This window comes from Solanum lycopersicum, chromosome 10 (genome assembly GCF_036512215.1).
Source record: "Solanum lycopersicum chromosome 10, SLM_r2.1".
NCBI classification, from domain to species: Eukaryota; Viridiplantae; Streptophyta; class Magnoliopsida; order Solanales; family Solanaceae; genus Solanum; species Solanum lycopersicum.
Genome location: NC_090809.1, coordinates 20703298 through 20724561, shown reverse-complemented (window position 1 = coordinate 20724561; position 21264 = coordinate 20703298). Strand labels below are relative to the sequence as shown.

Here is a 21264-nt window from a genome sequence, read left to right as displayed (position 1 = left end):
AAGTTTTTGTTAGAGTAGCAAAGTAATAATAATGAAAAGTGGTGAACATTTGACCTTAGACAAGTCGATTATCTCAAAAAAAATTATTAATGTTGTTGTAGTGTACATTAATAACGGTCTTAACTTATTTATAAATAATATTGATTGTAAAAAATTTTCACATAAACTTTTTCGCACAAGGAGTTATTCTAACCATAAAATTATAAGATTCTTATTTTTAATGTACAAAAAAGTAGAAAAAGTGATGTTTAGTCGCTAAATAAAATGTAACGACCTGTTTAGTCGTTTTGAGCAGCAGATTTTATTCTGGAAAAACAGGCTGAGGCGATGCACCCAACGACGGACCGTCATGGGCACGACGGACCGTTGCAGGGTCTCGTTTCAAAACACTTAGAAAATCTGAAATTGGGTACTGAAAATCGACTCTCTGAACTTCGTAACGGAATGGCAGGACGGACCGTCACAGGCGTGACGGACCATCACAGATTATTCAGTGGAAATTGAGTCTCTGACCCTTGCGACGACCTGCAGGACGGACCGTCGCAGGCACGACGGGCCGTCGCAGGTTGCGCAATCCAAGTCTGGGTCGGATTTCTTGATACGTTTTAAGGGACGTTTTTGACTATTCTTGCCTTAATTATAAAGTTAGTGGGTTAATGTTAATAAGTCTAATTACTTGGGGGTTAAAAGAGGTAACCTTAAGTTAATTAGTGGGGTATTATTGCCATCTTTTATTCTTAATTATATACTAATTAGGGTAAAAGAAAGAGGGTTTGAATAAAGAAAATAGAAAGAACAAGAGAAAGAGAGAGAAAGTCGAACGAGAGGAAAAACACAAAGCTTTGAGGATTAACTTGCTTGATTTCAATTCTTCGGTGGAGGTAGGTTATGGTTTTCATGCTATTCGTAGTAAACTCTTAATAGCGAATGATATGTGTTAGTAGTATTGTAAACCTTCTATATGCTTAATTGTATGCTTGCATGAATGATGTGATTATGTAATTGTGAATAAATAAGCATGATGAAGCTATTGAATCCCAAATCTTGAAAAGAAACCCTAATCTACTTTGTTAATGATGATGCCTTGGTATAAAAGAAGGCTTGATGAACGAAAATGGTGAGATTAGGGGATCGGGTGCCACATTCCGGTACCAGGATAGAATATGGATCGAGTGTCACGTTCCGACACCAGGATAGAATATGGATCGGGTGCCACGTTCCGGTACCAGGATAGAATATGGATCGGGTGCCACGTTCCGGTACCAGGATAGAATATGGATCGGGTGCCACGTTCCGGTACCAGGATAGAATATGGATCGGGTGTCACGTTCCGACACCAGGATAGAATATGGATCGGGTGCCACGTTTCGGTACCAGGATAGAATATGGATCGGGTGTCACGTTCCGACACCAGGATAGAATATGGATCGGGTGCCACGTTCCGGTACCAGGATAGTATATGAGGATCGGAGTGTCACGTTCCGACACCAGGATAGAATATGGATCAGGTGCCACGTTCCGGTACCAGGATAGAATGAGGATCGGAGTGTCACGTTCTGACACCAGGATAGTATATTGAGGAGCGGAGTGTCACGTACCGACACGAGGGGAATAAAGATAATGAATCTTGAAATACGTTAATATATCCAATCTAATGAACTAAATTTCCAAATGAGTATGATGAGGAGGTGTGAGTCCTCATTGATGTGCTTGGTGTTGTAACCAAGGGTTATGGTAACTGTAAATGCTGCATGCTAAGGATATTAGTTGATTTTATGATATTGCTTAATTCATACTGTTTTCTATTTTGAGTTGGCCGATGATATCTACTCAGTACCCGTGTTTTGTACTGACCCCTACTTTTATTGTTTTCTTCTTGTTTATTTGTGGAGTGCAGCAAACGTGCCGTCATCTTCGACTCAACAGTAATTCAAGCCAGTCTTACTACATCGAAAATTCAGGGTTAGCTAATGTTTCTAGCTTGGACTGGATCTTCTTCTTCAAGTCTCCATGCCTTGAACTTCCGGCGTGGACTAGCTTCTTATGTATTTTTAGCTTCTTAGAATACTCTTAGTTTAGTAATTTGATTATAGATGTTCTTGTGATGATGGCTTCCAGATTTTGGGAATAATAATAGTTATTGATTTTATTAATGAGTTTAAGTCTTCCGCATTACTTTATGTTGATATTACATCGAAATGTTAAGGTTTAGATTTGTTGGTTCGCTCACATAGGAGGGTAAGTGTGGGTGCCAGTCGCGGCCCGGATTTGGGTCGTGACAAACTTGGTATCAGAGCATTAGGTTCGTTGGTCTCATCACACAAGAACAGGTCTAGTAGAGTCTTAAGGAACGGTAGGGGGACGCCTTTACTTTTCCTTGAGAGGCTATAAGACTTTAGGAAAATTTCACTCTTTCATTCTTTCTTTCGTTCTACTACTTGAGCTCAATTGGTATCTAGGCGATACGAATTGGTATCTGACCATCTTCACTCTCTTTCGCAGATGGTTAGAACTAGAGCAACGACTACGCCAACACCAACACCGGCTAGACAAGAAACAACTGAGCCAGCCACTGGGGCTGTGGCTCGAGGAAGAACAGTGGCAAGGGGCCGTGGTAGAGGTCGTGGAAGGACGTCCTCTAGGGGAAGAGGACGAGCGCCTAGCCCATTTGATACTAGGACAGTGACTCCTCCACCGACTGAGGAAGTAATAAGAGAAGGGGAGGATGGGGAAACTGAACAAGTGCAGAATGAGGGATTGCCACCCCAACCTAACCCAGAGATGATCAATCAGGTTCTGGCTTATCTTAGCGGGTTATCTGATCAGGGCCAGACACCCCTAGTGTTTTCTGCACCAGCACCTCAGGCTCCGGAGGTACAACATGCGGCTACTATGGCTCCCCGCATGGATGTTCCATTGGAAATAGGCACGTTTCCACGTCTGACTACTGGGCCTATAATGACAAATGATCAGCATGAACTTTTCAGTAAGTTCTTGAAATTGAAACCTCCGATCTTCAAGGGTGCTGAATCAGAGGATGCTTATGATTTTCTGGTTGACTGTCACGAGCTACTACACAAGATGGGTATAGTAGAACGGTTTGGTGTGGAGTTTGTGACTTATCAGTTTCAAGGGAACGCCAAAATGTGGTGGCGGTCACATATTGAGTGTCAACCAACAGAGGCACCACCTATGACTTGGGCCTCATTCTCTAGCTTGTTTATGGAGAAGTATATCCCCCGAACTTTGAGGGATAGGAAAAGGGATGAGTTCTTGAACCTAGAGCAAGGTAGGATGTCGGGCAATGCATATGAGGCTAAGTTTCGTGCATTATCCCGGCATGCCACCCAACTGTGTTTCAGTCCACAAGAGCGAATTCGCCGGTTTGTGAAGGGGTTGAGGTCAGAATTGCGGATTTCGGCCTTACAGATAGCGGCAACGGCAAAATCCTTCCAAGAGGTGGTAGACTTTGTGATAGAAGTGGAAGGAGTGAAGCCAGACGACTTCACCCCGACATCGACATCAAAAAGGTTTCGAAAGGGAGGTGAGTTTAATGGTGCTTACACTAGAGGACAGGGTTCGGGAAGTTACTCAGTCCGACCAATTCAGTCTTCACTACAGACTGTAGTTGGGGGTCCACCTCCGACCCGTCAACACTTCTCTGAGAGACCTATGCATGAACCCAGAGAGTGCTATGGATGTGGGGAGATTGGACATATTAAGAGATATTGTCCAAAACAGAGTTACAAACCTCCAAATGTTAGAGGTAGAGGTGGTCATGACAGAGGCCGTTATTCTGGAGGACGTGGTGGTCGAGGAAATGGTGGTCACCAAAACGGCCGAGGTGATGGGCAAACTGGAGCCACTACATCACAACATGGTAGGGGCAATGGACAGACGAACGGTAGGGCCCATTGTTATGCTTTCCCTGGGCGGTCTGAAGCGGAGGCATCTGATGCTATCATCACAGGTAATCTTTTGGTTTGTGATTGCATGGATTCTGTATTGTTTGATCCTGGATCCACATTTTCTTATGTATCTTCCTCATTTGCTAATGGTCTAACTTTACATTGTGAATTACTTGATATGCCTATTCGTGTTTCTACTCCGGTGGGTGAGTATGTGGTAGTTGAAAAGGTGTATAGGTCTTGTTTGGTGAACTTTGTGGGGAGCAACACTTATGTAGATTTGGTTATCTTAGAAATGGATGATTTTGATGTAATTCTGGGTATGACTTGGCTTTCTCCGCAATTTGCAATTTTGGATTGTAATGCTAAAACGGTGACGTTAGCCAAGCCTGGGACAAATCCGTTAGTTTGGGAGGGTGACTACACTTCCAATCCGGTTCGTATCATCTCCTTTCTTCGTGCTAAGAAAATGATTAGTAAAGGGTGTTTATCTTTCTTGGCACATCTCAAGGATGACACTACCCAAGTACCTTCGATTGAGTCGGTTTCAGTGGTCCGTGAGTTTCTGGATGTGTTCCCTGCAGATCTTCCTGGTATGCCACCAGATAGGGATATTGACTTCTGTATCGATCTCGAACCGGGCACACGCCCCATTTCTATACCCCCTTATAGAATGGCTCCCGCAGAGTTAAGAGAGTTAAAGGCACAACTTCAAGAGTTATTGAACAAAGGCTTCATTAGACCAAGTGCATCTCCTTGGGGTGCTCCGGTTTTGTTTGTAAAGAAGAAGGATGGGAGTTTTCGAATGTGTATAGACTACAGACAACTAAACAAGGTAACCATAAAGAACAAGTATCCTCTTCCTCGCATTGATGACTTGTTCGATCAGTTACAAGGTGCTTGTGTCTTCTCTAAGATTGACTTGAGATCCGGTTATCATCAATTAAAAATACGGGCAACGGATGTGCCAAAGACTGCTTTTCGAACGAGGTATGTGCATTACGAATTTGTAGTGATGTCTTTTGGTCTTACGAATGCCCCTGCTGCGTTCATGAGCTTGATGAACGGGATTTTTAAGCCATATTTGGACCTCTTCGTGATCGTATTTATTGATGATATATTGGTATACTCAAAGAGCAAGAAGGAACATGAAGAGCATTTGAGAATGGTATTGGAAATGTTGAGGGAGAAAAAGCTTTATGCCAAGTTTTCTAAGTGTGAGTTTTGGCTAGATGCAGTGTCCTTCTTGGGGCACGTAGTTTCTAAGGATGGAGTGATGGTGGATCCTTCTAAGATTGAGACAGTGAAGAATTGGGTAAGACCTACTAATGTGTCAGAAATAAGGAGCTTTGTTGGGTTAGCTAGCTACTACCGTCGATTTGTCATGGGATTCTCTTCTATTGCTTCCCAATTGACGAACTTGACTAAGCAGAATGTTCTATTTGTATGGTCACGTTCCGACACCAGGATAGAATATGGATCGGGTGCCACGTTCCGGTACCAGGATAGTATATGAGGATCGGAGTGTCACGTTCCGACACCAGGATAGAATATGGATCAGGTGCCACGTTCCGGTACCAGGATAGAATGAGGATCGGAGTGTCACGTTCTGACACCAGGATAGTATATTGAGGAGCGGAGTGTCACGTACCGACACGAGGGGAATAAAGATAATGAATCTTGAAATACGTTAATATATCCAATCTAATGAACTAAATTCCCAAATGAGTATGATGAGGAGGTGTGAGTCCTCATTGATGTGCTTGGTGTTGTAACCAAGGGTTATGGTAACTGTAAATGCTGCATGCTAAGGATATTAGTTGATTTTATGATATTGCTTAATGCATACTGTTTTCTATTTTGAGTTGGCCGATGATATCTACTCAGTACCCGTGTTTTGTACTGACCCCTACTTTTATTGTTTTCTTCTTGTTTATTTGTGGAGTGCAGCAAACGTGCCGTCATCTTCGACTCAACAGTAATTCAAGCCAGTCTTACTACATCGGAAATTCATGGTGAGCTAATGTTTCTAGCTTGGACTGGATCTTCTTCTTCAAGTCTCCATGCCTTGAACTTTCGGCGTGGACTAGCTTCTTATGTATTTTTAGCTTCTTAGAATACTCTTAGTTTAGTAATTTGATTATAGATGTTCTTGTGATGATGACTTCCAGATGTTGGGAATAATAATAGTTATTGATTTTATTAATGAGTTTAAGTCTTCCGCATTACTTTATGTTGATATTACATCGAAATGATAAGGTTTAGATTGGTTGGTTCGCTCACATAGGAGGGTAAGTGTGGGTGCCAGTCGCGGCCCGGATTTGGGTCGTGACATAAAAACATCACTCAATTTTAACAAGATGGTTATATCATCAAATATAATATGATACAATATGTAAAAGATAAAAAATAATTAGATATCAAGATATTTTTAATCATTAATTATATATTTATAATTCTTGAGATATGAGATAATGTCAAATTATTTAGTTTTTCTAGAAATGTGCTAACAACCTACATAAATTTACATATTTTTTCTTATAACAATGATTATTGGAAAGATTGTTCAAAAGCGCGGGTAAATTACCTAATATTTTATATTTCATTATATTTATTTATGTGTATTATATTATATTAATGACAAATAACTTTTCACATTGAAGGGTTTTGACATTTTCGAAGAGTTATAACTTTTCTGATGAGTTGTCACCTTTTTGAAGGGTTGGGACTTTTCTATAGGGTTGCAACCATTTTGAAAAGTTGTGACTTTTTCGAAGGATTGCAACTCCGTAGAGTTATGACTTTTTCGAAGGTTTGCGACTTTTTCTAAGAGTTATGACTAATCTGATGAATTTTGACCTTTCTGAAGGGTTGTGACTTTTTTAAAGAGTTGTGACTTCTTTTTGATGAGGCACCACAAGTTGTTTTTCGTACACTACCCTTGTTGGCCATATAAAGAGGGCTTCATCAAATTTTAAACTATATTTTAGAAAAATATAATAATAATAATAATAATAATTATTATTATTCTTAAAACACTCAATTTAGTATATCTTTTATATTTCTATGATAAGATTCAATATGCACATACTAATACTTTAAGTATAAATGGAGGGGTTTTCTCACAATTTTTAACTACGATTTTTTATATTTTCTATTCTTCTCTTCTTAAAACTTCAAGTATTATTTACAAAATGTTGACAATCTCAAAGTTCAGTAAAATTAAAACACTCCATAATATGAATATTAAATTAATCTAATACTAAACTAAAACATCCAATTTAGTACATCTTCTATATTTTATATCATTATTTTTATATGTTATATTATATCAAGGGAAAATGCAGAAGTACCCCTCAACTTATGTCCGAAATCCCAGAGACACACTTATACTATACTGAGGTCCTATTACCCCCTGAACTTATTTTATAAGTACTTTTCTACTTATTTTCGGCCTACGTGACACTAGTTTGAAGAAAAAAGTCAATTAACATTGGGCCCACAAGATAGTGCCACGTAGACAGAAAAGGAATAGAAAATTATTAATAAAATAAGTTCAGGGGGTAATAGGACCTTAGTATAGTATAAGTGTGTCTCTGAGATTTCGGGCACAGATTGAGAAAGTACTTGTGCATTATCCCTTAGATCAAAAGTAAAAACACATGCAAAATAATAATAACAAAGTAATGCATTATTGGGGAAGGAAGTAGAAAGTTTATTTAAAAGGTGTAACTGAGAAATTTTAAGAGTCCCTAATTTTTTATTTAGCAATATTCATATTATTTTTTAAAAATAATGTGAGACATGATTTGATTTTTACGTGCAACGCACGTGCGTCAAAACTAGTATATATACATAAAGCTCATCATAATATTAAACATAAAACATTTGAATACTCCATTTATAAAGCTCATCATAATATTAAACATAAAACATTTGAATACTCCATTAAAGAACCCTATTTAATTTGCTACCATTTTTTAATCAATCTTCAATATTTTTTTGAAAAAAACATTTTCTACTCTCTAATAAAAAAAAACATAAAATAATTTTCAGCAAAAAATATCAAGTTATCTTATAAATATTTTCTATGACACCAAATACATTTAATCATTTTCCTTTTAATAATATCATTCTCCTTAATTGTTGTTTAATTTGAAGATATTTAATAGTTTTCGTCAAAAAAGAGAAATGAAGGGAGTTTTATATTCACACGATTTATTTCTTTCTATGAATTTGAATTAGTCAAAAAAAATTGTTAAACTAATAATAATAAATAAAATTTGCAATAACCTATATTTGATTTGGTAGAAAAATAAAACGCTTGAGGAACTTCTTCTTTCTTTCGTTCCTACATATTAATAGGAGATTGAAAGCCTTGGTGACTCGTTCTTCCACATTTTTTTAAAAAAAAGGTAAACATACCCAATTGCTATTTCGGTTTGTTGTGATTAATAAGGGATTCTCAATCTAATTTATATTTATTATTATATAAATAATTTTGCCTGAATTTTTCTTTTGAAGGTTTTTTTAACTAATAAGGAGTAATTCTTTTACTTTGCGCCAGTTTTCCTTAAACTTCTGCGGTAGTTAAACTTTTTTTTGCTTTCTTTCTTCAAATGAAAAATAATAAAATAGGCAAAACTAACTTCACCTCCTTCGTCTTCTTCACAAGGTCGGCGGCGATCGGAGGAAAGAGGTAGCTGTAACTCCAGATCTTGATCACCTCGTGGTCCAAGAGGAAGCTAGCCTAAATAGAAGACATTTAGGACGCTCAAACTTCTCACAAGCCCCATCACTCTTACTCGTTGAAGATTCCTTCAGCATAGCTTTATAAGACCAAAAGGCTCTGTATCAGTGAGTACCGTTATCCCAACCTATCACATGTATCAGTTGTGTATTCCTTTAGTTTAGTTGCTGCCTTTTATATCTTGCTATTATTTCTGGAAGAGCGGAAGTGCTTCAGCATTTTGTGAATCAGAATAGGTTGGGATATGCAAGGAACTGGTCGATGATGTCGGACCTAGTTGACTACTTTTTATTTGACTTCCTCTCCTGAAAATAGTTGTCTAACATGTATTCCCCTATTAGCTCTATTAATGGGCAAAAAGATGTAAGAGTTCAAGGGCAAAGCTCTGATTTGGCAAACAGGTAATCCATGAGCTAGATTATGGTGGGAATTTTCGGTCGAGTGTGTACGGCCACTAATTCATCACAGTTGCAGGCAAAATTTTGGGATGAGTTCTTTACCGAAGATTTTGAAGGGAAATGACACCATCAATGACTCTCAGGATCCTGAAGTTATGGTAGCTTCTCTAAATTTGTACAGAATACAATTTTCAGTTTGAAGGGAGACTACAGTTCGTTGATTTGCTGTATAAATCTGTGTTCAGGAACTGTATTCACGTGCGAAAGCACAACAAGAAGAAATCCTATATCTTCGGGAACAGATTGCTCTTGCCAGTATTCGGGTGTGCCATTTCCCTTTGGTCTTTTGCACATTTTTGCCTTTCACTTCAGAGTTCATATACTTATGGTTCAACTTTTAACTTAAGAACATTTTGTTGTCACCGTTGGATCAGGAATCACAGCTCTTGAATGAGAAATATGGACTTGAGAAGAAATTTTCTGAACTACGCATGGTTTGTCTTTCTTGTGACTGAATTTACTTGTTTAATATTTTTGTTCTATACATTATTTTAGAGTTATTATTTTGCACTCATAGGCACTAGATGAGAAGCAGAACGAAGCAATAATATCCGCCTCAAATGAACTGACTCGGAGGAAAGGTGATCTTGAAGAAAACTTAAGATTGGTGAATGAGTTAAAGGTAAGAAATCAGAGGAGATAGGTATTGGTAGAGTCGCATTCAACCTACGTTGACTGTGAATTCTTGTCCCTTTTTTATTGGGAATATAAGCTTCAATATTTAAAAATTATTTCTCTACTTGTGGTTCTTGATGTAACTGCACAATATTGGTTGCCACTGTGAGAAATATATTTCTTGGGAGAACTGTATATACTGCTCACCCCCAGCTAGCTTGTGATTGAGATATAGTAGTTGTATCATCTATCTGTATCTTCTCTAGGATCTCGTTTATTGGAAGTTTTATTCTTTTTTCAGGATACGGAGGATGACAAATATATTTTTATGTCATCCATGATTGGATTATTGGCTGAATATGGTGTCTTTCCTCGTGTGGCCAGTGCCTCTAATCTGACCAACAATGTGAAGGTATTGATTACAAAGGATTAGGGTAGTGCTTTAGTAAGAAGTACTGACTCTCTCTAGATCATGTTGTTTACAGTCCTTGAGGTATATAATAATCTCTGAGGAGTTAAAAGGTCCGGTATGTTTTTTCATATATTTACTGATCTAAATATTTACATGCATATTGTTTGGATCTTTAGTATCTTATGAGTTTCTTCTTCTTCTTTGTTCAGTTCTTCAGTAAAACTGTAAAGCATATGGCACAACACTTGTATTGGACACATTGCTTTGGTCGGAAAAACATTGCTTTGGCAAGAGTGCTACCCACAAAAATGTCATCATTTTTCAAATCCTGAAAATTAATTTTAAGTCGTGTATGCAAAGATGCAATAAACGTTTAAACATGTCTAATCCCAAAAGCATTCTGTAAAACATCATTATCTATTCTTTTGCTGTAAATCATGCTTGACATGCTAGTAGCACTGCTATATGTTGATGGGGGTCATTGCTTGAGGTCTTTTTATGCCCGACTAATCTGAAGGTCTGGCTGAATGTTGTATCTTCAGTTACCTTTTCCGTGCTTTGAGGAAAATTAGACTTACATCATTTGTAATTTTTTGAATTCTGTTCTACTTAGAATCTGCCTGGTTCAGAGTTTGATGTTATTAGAACTTTTTCAGTTAATTGAGTTTATTATACTATGGAGGTCTGGTTGTTGCAAAATCTACAAATGGATGAATCAATCAACTTTTCTTAGTCACAACCAATTGAGGGAACCTTTATCCTTGTAGTCATTATGCTATTTTCAATATTCAGAGGATCATCATAGTTAGACATTGAGGAAATTTTATGAATCCTTTGTGTCTTCCTTTAGAGTCAACATACAAAGGACCATTATTGTTAGTCTGAATTAACCAAATTTCTCCTCTTCCTTCCACTTCGAATCTAATCCTATAGCATCAACGAATATTGCAACGTAGTCTTCCTTCCTGGAGTATCACTTCCGATTCAACATTTTTCTCCATGTATTGCAGCACTTGCACGATCAACTGGAGATGAAGATCAGAACTTCACATGTAAGGTTTTGTCATTTACAACCTTATTAGTTGCAATTTTGTATATACGGAGCAACCTTTTCAATCATGCTTTATACTGTTTTTTTTGGGCCAAACTGTGGGATGTTTTATTCAGTAGCTTATCAGATTAATATAAATGAAAAAAAGCAAATACTGTTTTTGTTTTGCAAATTGTGCTATGTTTACTTAAGCAGGCTTTCCAAAATTCAGAATTCTTTAAATGCAAAGAACGACCAGCATCACGAATTCAGGTTTGAGGAACTATTTTATGTACTCAGTTCCTGAGTTAATATATCTATGAAAATACACTAGAAAGGAAATACAAATTAATTGGCTTGCATGACTAGAAATAACTTAATTAACAAGCGAGAGATTTGGTCAAAGTTGTCTGGAGTAGATTGAAGTGGAGGGGGAGTTGGAAAAGAATTGAACCATAGGTTTGCCTGTATAATATTTCCCTAATTTGGACTTCGGTTTTCTTTGGACACAAATAAAAGGAGCTCAAAGAAGGGAAGAATTGAACAATTTAGAGGAGGGACTCACTCTTCGGCTCTGATACCATGTGCATAATGAGAAATGAAGGAGATAATGGCTTTTGACAAAAGAAGTTGTCCTTACCCAGAACAAATTAATAAGAAGAGGGATCTCAATGTGTTCCAGATGCTTTTTATGTGGAGTTAAACTTGAGACAGTTAGCCATCCATTTCTACACTGCTAGGTAATGGAACAACTTTGGAGAATTTTCATTAATCATAAAGGCATATTCCGAATTATACCTGGTAAGATCACAGAAGCTTTACAGTGTTTGGTGGAAGCAGAATCTCTACAAAGTATAATAGTAGATGGAGAATTGTCCTTTGTAGTATCTGGTGAACAATCAGGAAGGAAATTTCAGATGCTTTGAGGTTACAGAGAATTGTGTGCAAAAGATCAAGTGGAATTGTCTATTACCGTTTTGATACTGATTCTATTTTGATGTTTAGAGTCAAATTAGATGTAGATTAGGTTATCTTCTTGAGTTCACTTGTGAATATGGTTGCCGTACAACCCATATACCAATTATCATTTTCAAAAGGAATGAAACTTTTATAACATTTTGACCAACCAATCATTGGATTATTGAAAAATATTTTCCTTCATAGCAAACACAAACCTAAATGTTTTATATGATGAGTTAAAATGCTTTGTATACCTAAATGTCTTTACTTTCGATGCTGCACCCATGTCAGATTCTCCCAAAAAAATGCAAAGTTGCGTGGACTCTTCACTTTTGATTGTCCAATCCGTGTCGATTTCCAAATATACACTAATTTTGGAGAATGACACGCAACTGTTGACATTTTTTAATAGTCCATAGCCTTAATGGCAAGAAGGTTGAAGAAACATTTGAAGAGTCAATGGGCCGAAGTATTGATGCTTGATAAGCTTGGAGGTGCTTTTGCTCCCAAGCCTTCTTTTGGTCCACATAAATCAAGGGAATGATTACATTGATTACTATCATCAGGAACAGGTTGAAATATGTTTTTACATACCATGAGGTCATCCTTATCTTGATGCAATGGCAAGTTATGATTGATGGGAAAGTTAAGGACAGATAGGATTTACCAGGATGTTGTTTCGATTCCAAAGACAAATGTGAACTTCCGACTTCCTTATGGCACTAAGCGTCTTTTCCATCTCCACTCACTCAGGAATAAGCAAGCCAGGTTCAAACTTTGTAAGGTTTGATCAGTGCAGTTTGGTTGAAGAGGCTCATGAGAGGATGGGAGCTCAATCACCTACAAGCTACAACTGCTTAAAAGGCTAGGTTGAGCTTTGTATAAATTTTACACGTTGGGCCATGTTTCTCCTTGTTTAGAGATTTCAATCTTATTTGAAATGCTGCATTTTAACATGTGTACTCAGTACTGTTGTACCTACCCTTTTTTTTGTGGAAAGAAGGTTGACTGTGTTAAGATGATAAAAAAATACACTTCAAAAATCTTTAGATGTGTGTGAATTTGATTTCAAAGTGTATGCATTTATTACACTTCTTAATTGCAATAAATGCACCTCTAGCGACACATTAATGCGTCGTTTGGTAGTTTTGTCACAATGGCTTTTTTTCGATGATCGTGGTGTCAGGGCTAGGTTTTGCATACCTCAACTAGTTCCACGGGGTATCATCCACCTCCCACCAACATGTATCAGGTAACTCTGTCCACTTAGGCTCGAACATATGAGTAGAATCACCTAGTGTTTTTTTCCTTTGCTGGGATTTGATCCTGAGACCTCATGACCCTCAACCACTTTATTGACCACTAGGCGACACCCTTGGGTGCGACCGTGGCTTGACTTTTGCAAATATAAAAGAGCATCTATTGAGCATGTAGCAAGTGAATTAATTTAATGGGCCTAAAATTTTCGCATGCAAATTAGGGAAAATGTCACCAAAGCTTAAGCTTTTGTGTACTAACTTTTTTGTGGAAGAAATATAGAATGATAATCTTCTTTTCTATTTTAGCACTTGCGCATTAACTATTTAAATCAGTAGCTTGAGAGAAACAATCATTTGCGTTTTCTTTCAATTCTCTATTTTCTTTTCTCATTTCTCACCTGATATTAGAGCAAGTGTGTCAATTAGGACTTCTCAAGCAACTCATCCCAAGTTCAAATGGACCTAGGAGGTAGATCATTCAACCATGTTTTCCACAAGGGAAAATGGAAATAACCTTAAATGTATAGGATCATTTGAGATAGCGTTTCGCTTGGACACTGTACAAATTTCGTGGGACTATTACATTTGCATAGTTCACCGGGATCACATTTTCTTATGCAAAAATACCAAAAGGATTTAAATTTGCAATCATTGTACTTAAAACACATGAGCACAAAATAAACATTGGTCCAAAATATGCAACAAAAGTAATAGACTATGTCTAAGTCACCAATTGCTCCCACAATGACAACCAATTGTGATAATGCCCAACCAAGCTCTTAAAAGAAAAAAACGGTTGTCACAATACCTAGAGAATGTCCAAGTCATAAGCCACATTGAGTACGAGGTAGATAAGTTTAAGTCTATATACTAGAGTCTTGTATAATGCCAAATATCTTGTTTTAAGAAGGATTTAATTACCTCAAGTGAGATCAAGTAAAAAAGAGATGCTTTGTAGATAAAATTAACTCCATTCATGATTTGAAATGAAATTGTATAGTTTCTCTATATTTTTGGTGTAAAGAGAACTATATACAAGAAGTAGTTGATCTTATAGATTTTATAGGTGCTTTGTAAATTTAGAGCCCTACCTCTTTGTGAAACTTTTTGGAGGTGACCAACATACCCTTAGGAGTCGGTTTATTGGGAACAAGTTATCCCTAGATTAATTATCTCGGGATTAGTTATCTCGCCATGCATATGGAATAACTTATCCCATCACTATGATATAAATAGTGGGATAAGTTATCCCAAACATGTCAACCAAACAAGACAATAAAATTTTATCCCATGACTATTTTTTTTTCCCAAGACTATTTATTCTTATCCATCACAACAAACGACCCCTTAATGTTTCAAAAAGAAAAAAAAAAGAAAAAGAAAAAGGAAACTAATGATTAAACTAGAGGATATTAAATGAAGTACTTTAGTAATTTACTTCAATTATGGAAAACCTAGATTCTTCATCCCCTCTACGTGCCTAATTAATGGGTTTTTGCCTAATTAGCCTACTTATTTTGGTAATTATTATGGTCCAACTACCCTTAGGGATGACCCAGTGGTTTGGGCGTAGGACTTCCATTTGGAAGTCTCAAGTTCTAAACGACTTGCCAGTGAAAGTGAGGAGTTTACCTTCTAGGTTGAGCTCGTCGCACCGGGCTTGTCTAGTTCGTATTACCTCTTCTGTGTGCTTTGCGACCTATTGCATAGGAACGGGGTTTTTACCCTTTGCGCACCCAAATGGTAGCGGCTTCGGGTATTCCTTCTCACAAAAAAAAATAAATTATTATGGTCCAAGTGTAATGATCCACTAATACATCCCTACATTAATGGGGTCCCTAGTTGCTATTCTTAGTTACCGAGAAAGCATTTATGAATGAATCTTGTGAAAATATGAGATGAGATTGACTATTCCTAGCAATCTATATTAAGACGACACACCAATTCCCAAGGTAACTAGATCAATCCGTTGAATGAATTAAACCCTAACTTAAACCTACTTCCTCGAGTGAGATCAAGTGGTAGGGAGTGATCAAGTTTATACTTCCACACAATTTGTATAAGCATGGATTCAATTAGAAAATAATAGACTTAATCAATATAAATCTAATAATTGAACACCCATTAATCAAACAAAATAGATTTGGATCACTCCTAGATATGAGTCGAGCTACTCATAATAAAGCATAAAAAAAGAAATTATGATAGAACTCATATTGGGTAAAGAATATTTGATAGTAGTTGAAGTTGAATGACAAACAAGCTTGGTGGAGTCCTTCATAATCGCTGTAGCTTACATCCCAAGTAACCAGAATTCTCTTTCCAGAATTTTCTAATTCAAAGATACCTAAAAAATACAAGAAAGAACCTATTTATAATCCAATACAAAACTAGAAAAAGTTTGCAGAAATAACACTTCGGATTTTTTTGCGGCAAGTTATTGCAATTGAAATTTCTCCTCGGAAACTATACCGCGCAGCCGCAAAATCTTTTGCTTAACCATTTGGCTGCCACATAATATTACGTGTCCTTAAAATTGCCTCTGTGAGAAATATAGGATAATATATTGAATTGTTATAAGTTTCAAAAAATTTATCGAATTGCTGTGTCTACATTATTACACAAATACCCTAAAATTTATTGAATTGTTGTGTCTACATTATTACACTAATACCCTATTTATAGACACTACAGTATAATCCTTTAACTAGTAGGATACTATGTACTATTCCTATTTGTGTTCCTATTCTATGAAGGATTGTATATATCTATTCCTATTCTTACACTCCCCCTCAAGCTAGTGCATACAAATTGTATGTACCTAACGTGTTACAAATGTAATTAATACAAATACCGATGAGGGGCTTGGTGAGATATCAGATAACTCGACTTCACAAAATTGACAGTCAATCTCAATTTGCTTAGTCTTCTGATGAAATACTGAATTTGATGCATAATGCCGACAAACAAAGAGTGATAAAATTACAGTGTTGAACTTTCCAAAACAAGCTGGAAATTTCAGACCATAAGTGATTTTTCTAATTGACATGGAATGCTAGAGTATCCAATGTTTGGAGCCAACAAGGATGGGACCTAGTATTTACAAGAGCACTAAATGATTGGGAAATTGGAGAAGTGGCCAATCTGCTGGAAGTGCCCTACTCAAACCCTACTTTATCCACGAAGCCTGACAAACTTAGATGGAAACTACACAACAAGGGAGTGTTTACAGTGAAATCTTGTTACTGGGAGCTCGACAAAAAAGGAATAGCTAATTGAATGATCGTCGTTTATTCTGTGATACATGATAGGGTATATAAAGGATGATACCTAACTACAATCAGAATAAGTCTCAATTGTTCTCTGTATGAACGAAGTCCTATGATTAGAAAAGAAGTAAAAGATCCCTAAGATCTAGGAACAAATAACAAAAAGTAGTTACAATAGGTCTGTTTCGCTGTTATGCCCCTGCAAGTTGGTGGTGACATTGACAACACCCAACTTGTTGAAAACTTGTTCAAATGAAGCACGCGGAAGTGGCTTGGTGAGTATGTCCGCAACCTGCTTAGCAGAGTGTAAATGTTTCACTTCAAGAGTGTTGTTCTGAACTTGTTCCCGAAGTGGAATCAATCGCAATATGTTTCATTTTGCTGTGGATGTCGGGGTTCTGGCAAATGTATGTTGCACTAACATTGTCACACATGATTTTGGGAATTTTAGTGAGAGGAAACTGAAGTTCTTGACAAAGATTGTCTAGCCAATTAATTTCTGTAGCAGTAGCTGCTACAACACGATATTCAGCCTCTGTAGAAGAATGTGAAGCTGAGCGCTACTTCTTGGAGGACCAAGAAGGGCTCCCAAGATAAACCACTTAACCAGTAGTGGAGGTGTGATCAATAGGGTCTCCTGCACAGTCAGTGTCAATATAAGCAACCAACCTTGGACTTTGCTCCTTAGGCACTTGAATACTACAAGGAGGAAGTTTTATTGAGCTACCTGAGCAAGCGTTTAACCACCTTCCAGTGATCTTGGTTAGGACAATGCATGAACTGAGCAAGCTTTTTACAGTATTGAAGCTTGCCAATGAGCTATGAGTTTATGGAACATGTTTTTGTGTCTGCTAGGAGTTGATTGAGTGATGCCTAAGACAACAATGGAACTTCTAAGCAATTGGGAAGGTATTGGGAACAGAGGAAGAAAAGAGCATCGATGGAGAACTATCCGATCAAAGTATATGGTAGACCTTACGGAAAGAAAGAAGGTGTTTTGATGGTCGCAACAGAAACTTACAAAATATTAGAATAAATCATATAAGCCTTTTGTATTTTTGGTGTGAATAGAAACTGGTAGAGGAGATAGAAAATTTAGTTGATTTTATAGAAAACTTGTAAAAATACCCTCCTGGGTTATGTAAGTTTCCAATTCATCATTTTTTTGGATGATGAATTGTTTGGTGTGAATATTAAGTTATCCTTTTCTCGAAAAAAAAAAGTAACTGGCCTGAGCAACAAAATTAGGTGGTTGCTCCATATAGAGTTCTTCATGATGCAACGGTCTCCTGAAAGTGCTCAAAATCTGGTATGAAGTATATGGATCGCCTTTGGAATCAATAGATAAGCCGAAATTAAATAGGAAAATCACTGAAAAACTGGCTGGAAAATGCTCATACATCAGAGTATTAGATTTGAAGGCTAAAGGTGGTCACAATCTATGAAATAAAATCATGGGTCGGAATGATGAGACCCTATTGATAAATAAAAAACTATATTGGTGGGTCAGAATAATTGCACGACCCTACACAGATAAGAAAGTTGTCACCAAAAAGAACGGTGCTACGCAAGTCAGACATGAAAAATAACTCACCGGAAAGATGTCACAGTGCTATTCAAATTAGATATGAGAAAATAGTCACCGGAATGATGCACGGTGCTACATAAATTAGATATGAAAAAAAGTAGTCACCAGAAAGATGACATATTACTACACAAATTAAATATGAAGAAGTAGCGACCGGAAAGATGGCACGGTGCTATACAAATTAAATATGAAAAAGATGTCACCATAAAGATGTCACAGTGCTACGCAAGTTAGATATAAGAAAGTAATCATCAAAATGATGGCACAGTGCTACACAAATTAGATATGAGAAAGTCACTTGAAAGATACAAGGTGAACTTTTGCTAACATAATTGTTGGCTAAACAGGCAACAATATATGGGTAATAGCCACCTACCGACCGGGGAAAATCTTTGATTCTCTTACCAAGTCCGTTGAGGCCTTGATACAATGTGAGAAATATATGAGAAAAATATTATTGAATTTTGTGTCTACATTATTATACAAAGACCCTATTTACAGACACTGGAATACGATCCTTTAAAAAGTTGGATACTATTTCCTTTTCCTATTCCTATTCCTTTTCCTATTCTAAGTAGGATTGTGTAGTATACCTATTCTTATTCTAACAACCTCTAGATATGGTTTTCCAACTTCATCTTTCTCTCTACAAAACCGGTGCTAAAACATGTCTATGAGGCCTCTAAGTATGAAGAACTATCGAATTGCACATGACACTAGCTCACTGGCTAATCCTCAACATAAATAAATAATGAATGAATAAAAATAAGCGATAACTATTAACTAATGAGGAGTTTCCATAGGAGGCATGCAGAGCTCACCATTCAACTGAAGCAGTGAGAAGAATGTCCTAGCATATAATCTGTTCGTCTGCAAAACCTGTGCATATATTGATATATAGGCTAATGTAGGTTCCCATGCAGAGAACACCATTATACCAACTAATAATACTCAGTCAGTCTTAAAAATTTCTAACTAAAAGGGATCCACAACATCCTTCTTTTGCCAAAGCAGAATGCACTAAGCAGCAGTGTATGACAGAGACGGTTTGTTGCATTGCCATGATGTCATTTCCTGATAAAGTGAGTGACTTTTGTGTTTACCTTCCATTTGCTATCTATGGCAGATAGTTTGGTATATTGATGTATTCCTTCCCAGTAAAATGACTGATCTTTGTGTTACTTCCTGTTAGCTATCTATGACAGATGATTTGCTGTAGTGGTGTGTTATCCTTTCCCCATAAGAGAGATACATGTCTCCATATGAGATTATTAGAAGTGTAACTAGTTCTTCAACAAAAACCTTCATATTTGCCGAGATCCTTTCTTAATGGGGACCGCACACTGGAAGCCACACTGAACTTTTGAAATCTAAGACCACCTTCTGATAAATACCATAAACTTTTGGGTCTAGCACTTTTAAAAGCTGCTCTTGTAAATGGGGGAGCTTTATTCGGTTTAAATTTTTTGGTAGGATGCCTTAGTGCTGCACCCAAGGGTATGGGTCAATGAAGTGGTTGAGAACCATAAGGTCTCAGGTTCAATTCCCAGTAGAGACAAAAAACACTAAAAGATTCTTCCCGTCGGTCCTAGACTTGGTGTACAAAATTACCTGGTACCTGCTGATGGTGGGAGGTGGTAGGTATCCGTGAAATTAGTCAAGGTGCGAAAGCTGGCCGGGCACCACAGTCATAAAAAAAAAGCATGCCTTACTGCTACTTACCTGAAAAACTTGCTTTGGTTATTAACTTTGTTTTTCTGCTATGAAGTTTAAAACATACATGCTGGAGATTCTATTTTTAAGTAAAATGACAATGAGTCAATGTTGGTTAACAGGCAAAAATTGCACAATTAAATTCCATGGTGACTAATCATGCTAGAGGTGGATCTTTTGATATGGAGTCACCTCATTCTAGTTCCATAAACAATCAACTTCCAAGTGGTTCTATGGTATTGTTTACAATCTGTTTCATCTTTTAGATGGATTTGCTTCTTATTCCAACAATAAGCAGTCATTTTTTTCTTTCCTCTTGGTAAAAGAATTGTCTTGTTTTCTTCTCTCAGGGTATGAATGAATATCCAGCCTTTAAACAGTACATTGATGGACAACATAATGAAGCAGCTGCAACTGGATCAGGAGATGTGCAAGCCAGTAAACATTTGCCAGCTGAAAGCTTGCTGTTCAATCGTGAGATGCATCAGCAAGCAAATATAGGGAGTCATTTGGAAATCTCATCTAATACTGAAAGGTCAGGCTGCAAAATTGACGAACTTTTCATGGTTGTTTCATGTTGCTTTCCATGTCCCTATATCTGTGGAAATTCTTTTTTTTTGGCTGTGTATGGACTAAAATCACAGAATGCTTGCATTCGCACTGCTAGGATGGAATGACTTACTATGGCAAAATTTCTTCATCCTCAAAATTAATGAAGTTACCAACATAAGAATTGTAGTTCATTACCTACAGAAAAACTTCAGGTGTTGTAGAACTACCAAGAATGTGAATAAACCAATTATACATACTGTACTTGATCTTATGTAGCAAAGAAACAACATCACCTCATTTTTCCTTGCTCATTGGTGTTAGATCCACAACTGTCTTTTTGAACTTCCTGTCATGATTCCTATCTTGGACAAGCCCAAAATAATTCTCTTTACCTTTATCCTTCTCGTCAACATGTACATGGAACGTTTTGTTTCGACTACCTTAGGATTAAGTTCATCCAATGATGGGTTTTCAATGTAAATTTTCCCATGAGTACCTACACGAGAGTGAGAACAACTAGAATAAGTAGAAATTTAGTGTTAGAATAAAAAATAATCTCACTCAAACTCTCTTGTTTGTCTCTGTACTTCACGATCATCCCTCTCCGTTTTACTCTCCTGGTCATGTCCTTTCTTTTCCTCTTATCTCACATTCTCACTTTACATCCCATTCCCTCCACAGTATACAACCTCTCCTTTTTCCTCTCTTGGGATGTCAACATGCACCCCTTACTCCCCTCATTCTTCTCTT

At 37.1% G+C, this 21264-nt stretch overlaps 1 protein-coding gene across 25 annotated transcripts in view; it reads left to right on the top strand.

Moving 5' to 3' along the window:
• Positions 1 to 8182: 8182 nt before the first annotated feature.
• Positions 8183 to 21264, top strand: part of LOC101253835 (uncharacterized) — a 44428-nt gene continuing 31346 nt past the window's right edge. For 4 of the 25 annotated variants that reach the window (XM_069290566.1, XM_026027955.2, XM_069290568.1 and 1 more), the window contains exons 1-10: positions 8496 to 9059; positions 9133 to 9214; positions 9302 to 9379; positions 9491 to 9550; positions 9634 to 9738; positions 10033 to 10143; positions 10217 to 10258; positions 11154 to 11195; positions 20085 to 20198; positions 20313 to 20497. In XM_069290566.1, the coding sequence (XP_069146667.1) occupies positions 8983 to 9059; positions 9133 to 9214; positions 9302 to 9379; positions 9491 to 9550; positions 9634 to 9738; positions 10033 to 10143; positions 10217 to 10258; positions 11154 to 11195; positions 20085 to 20198; positions 20313 to 20497 (896 nt within the window). In that variant the 5' untranslated portion in view covers positions 8496 to 8982. The other 21 variants (XM_069290582.1, XM_069290584.1, XM_069290580.1 and 18 more) reach the window with 13 other exon arrangements.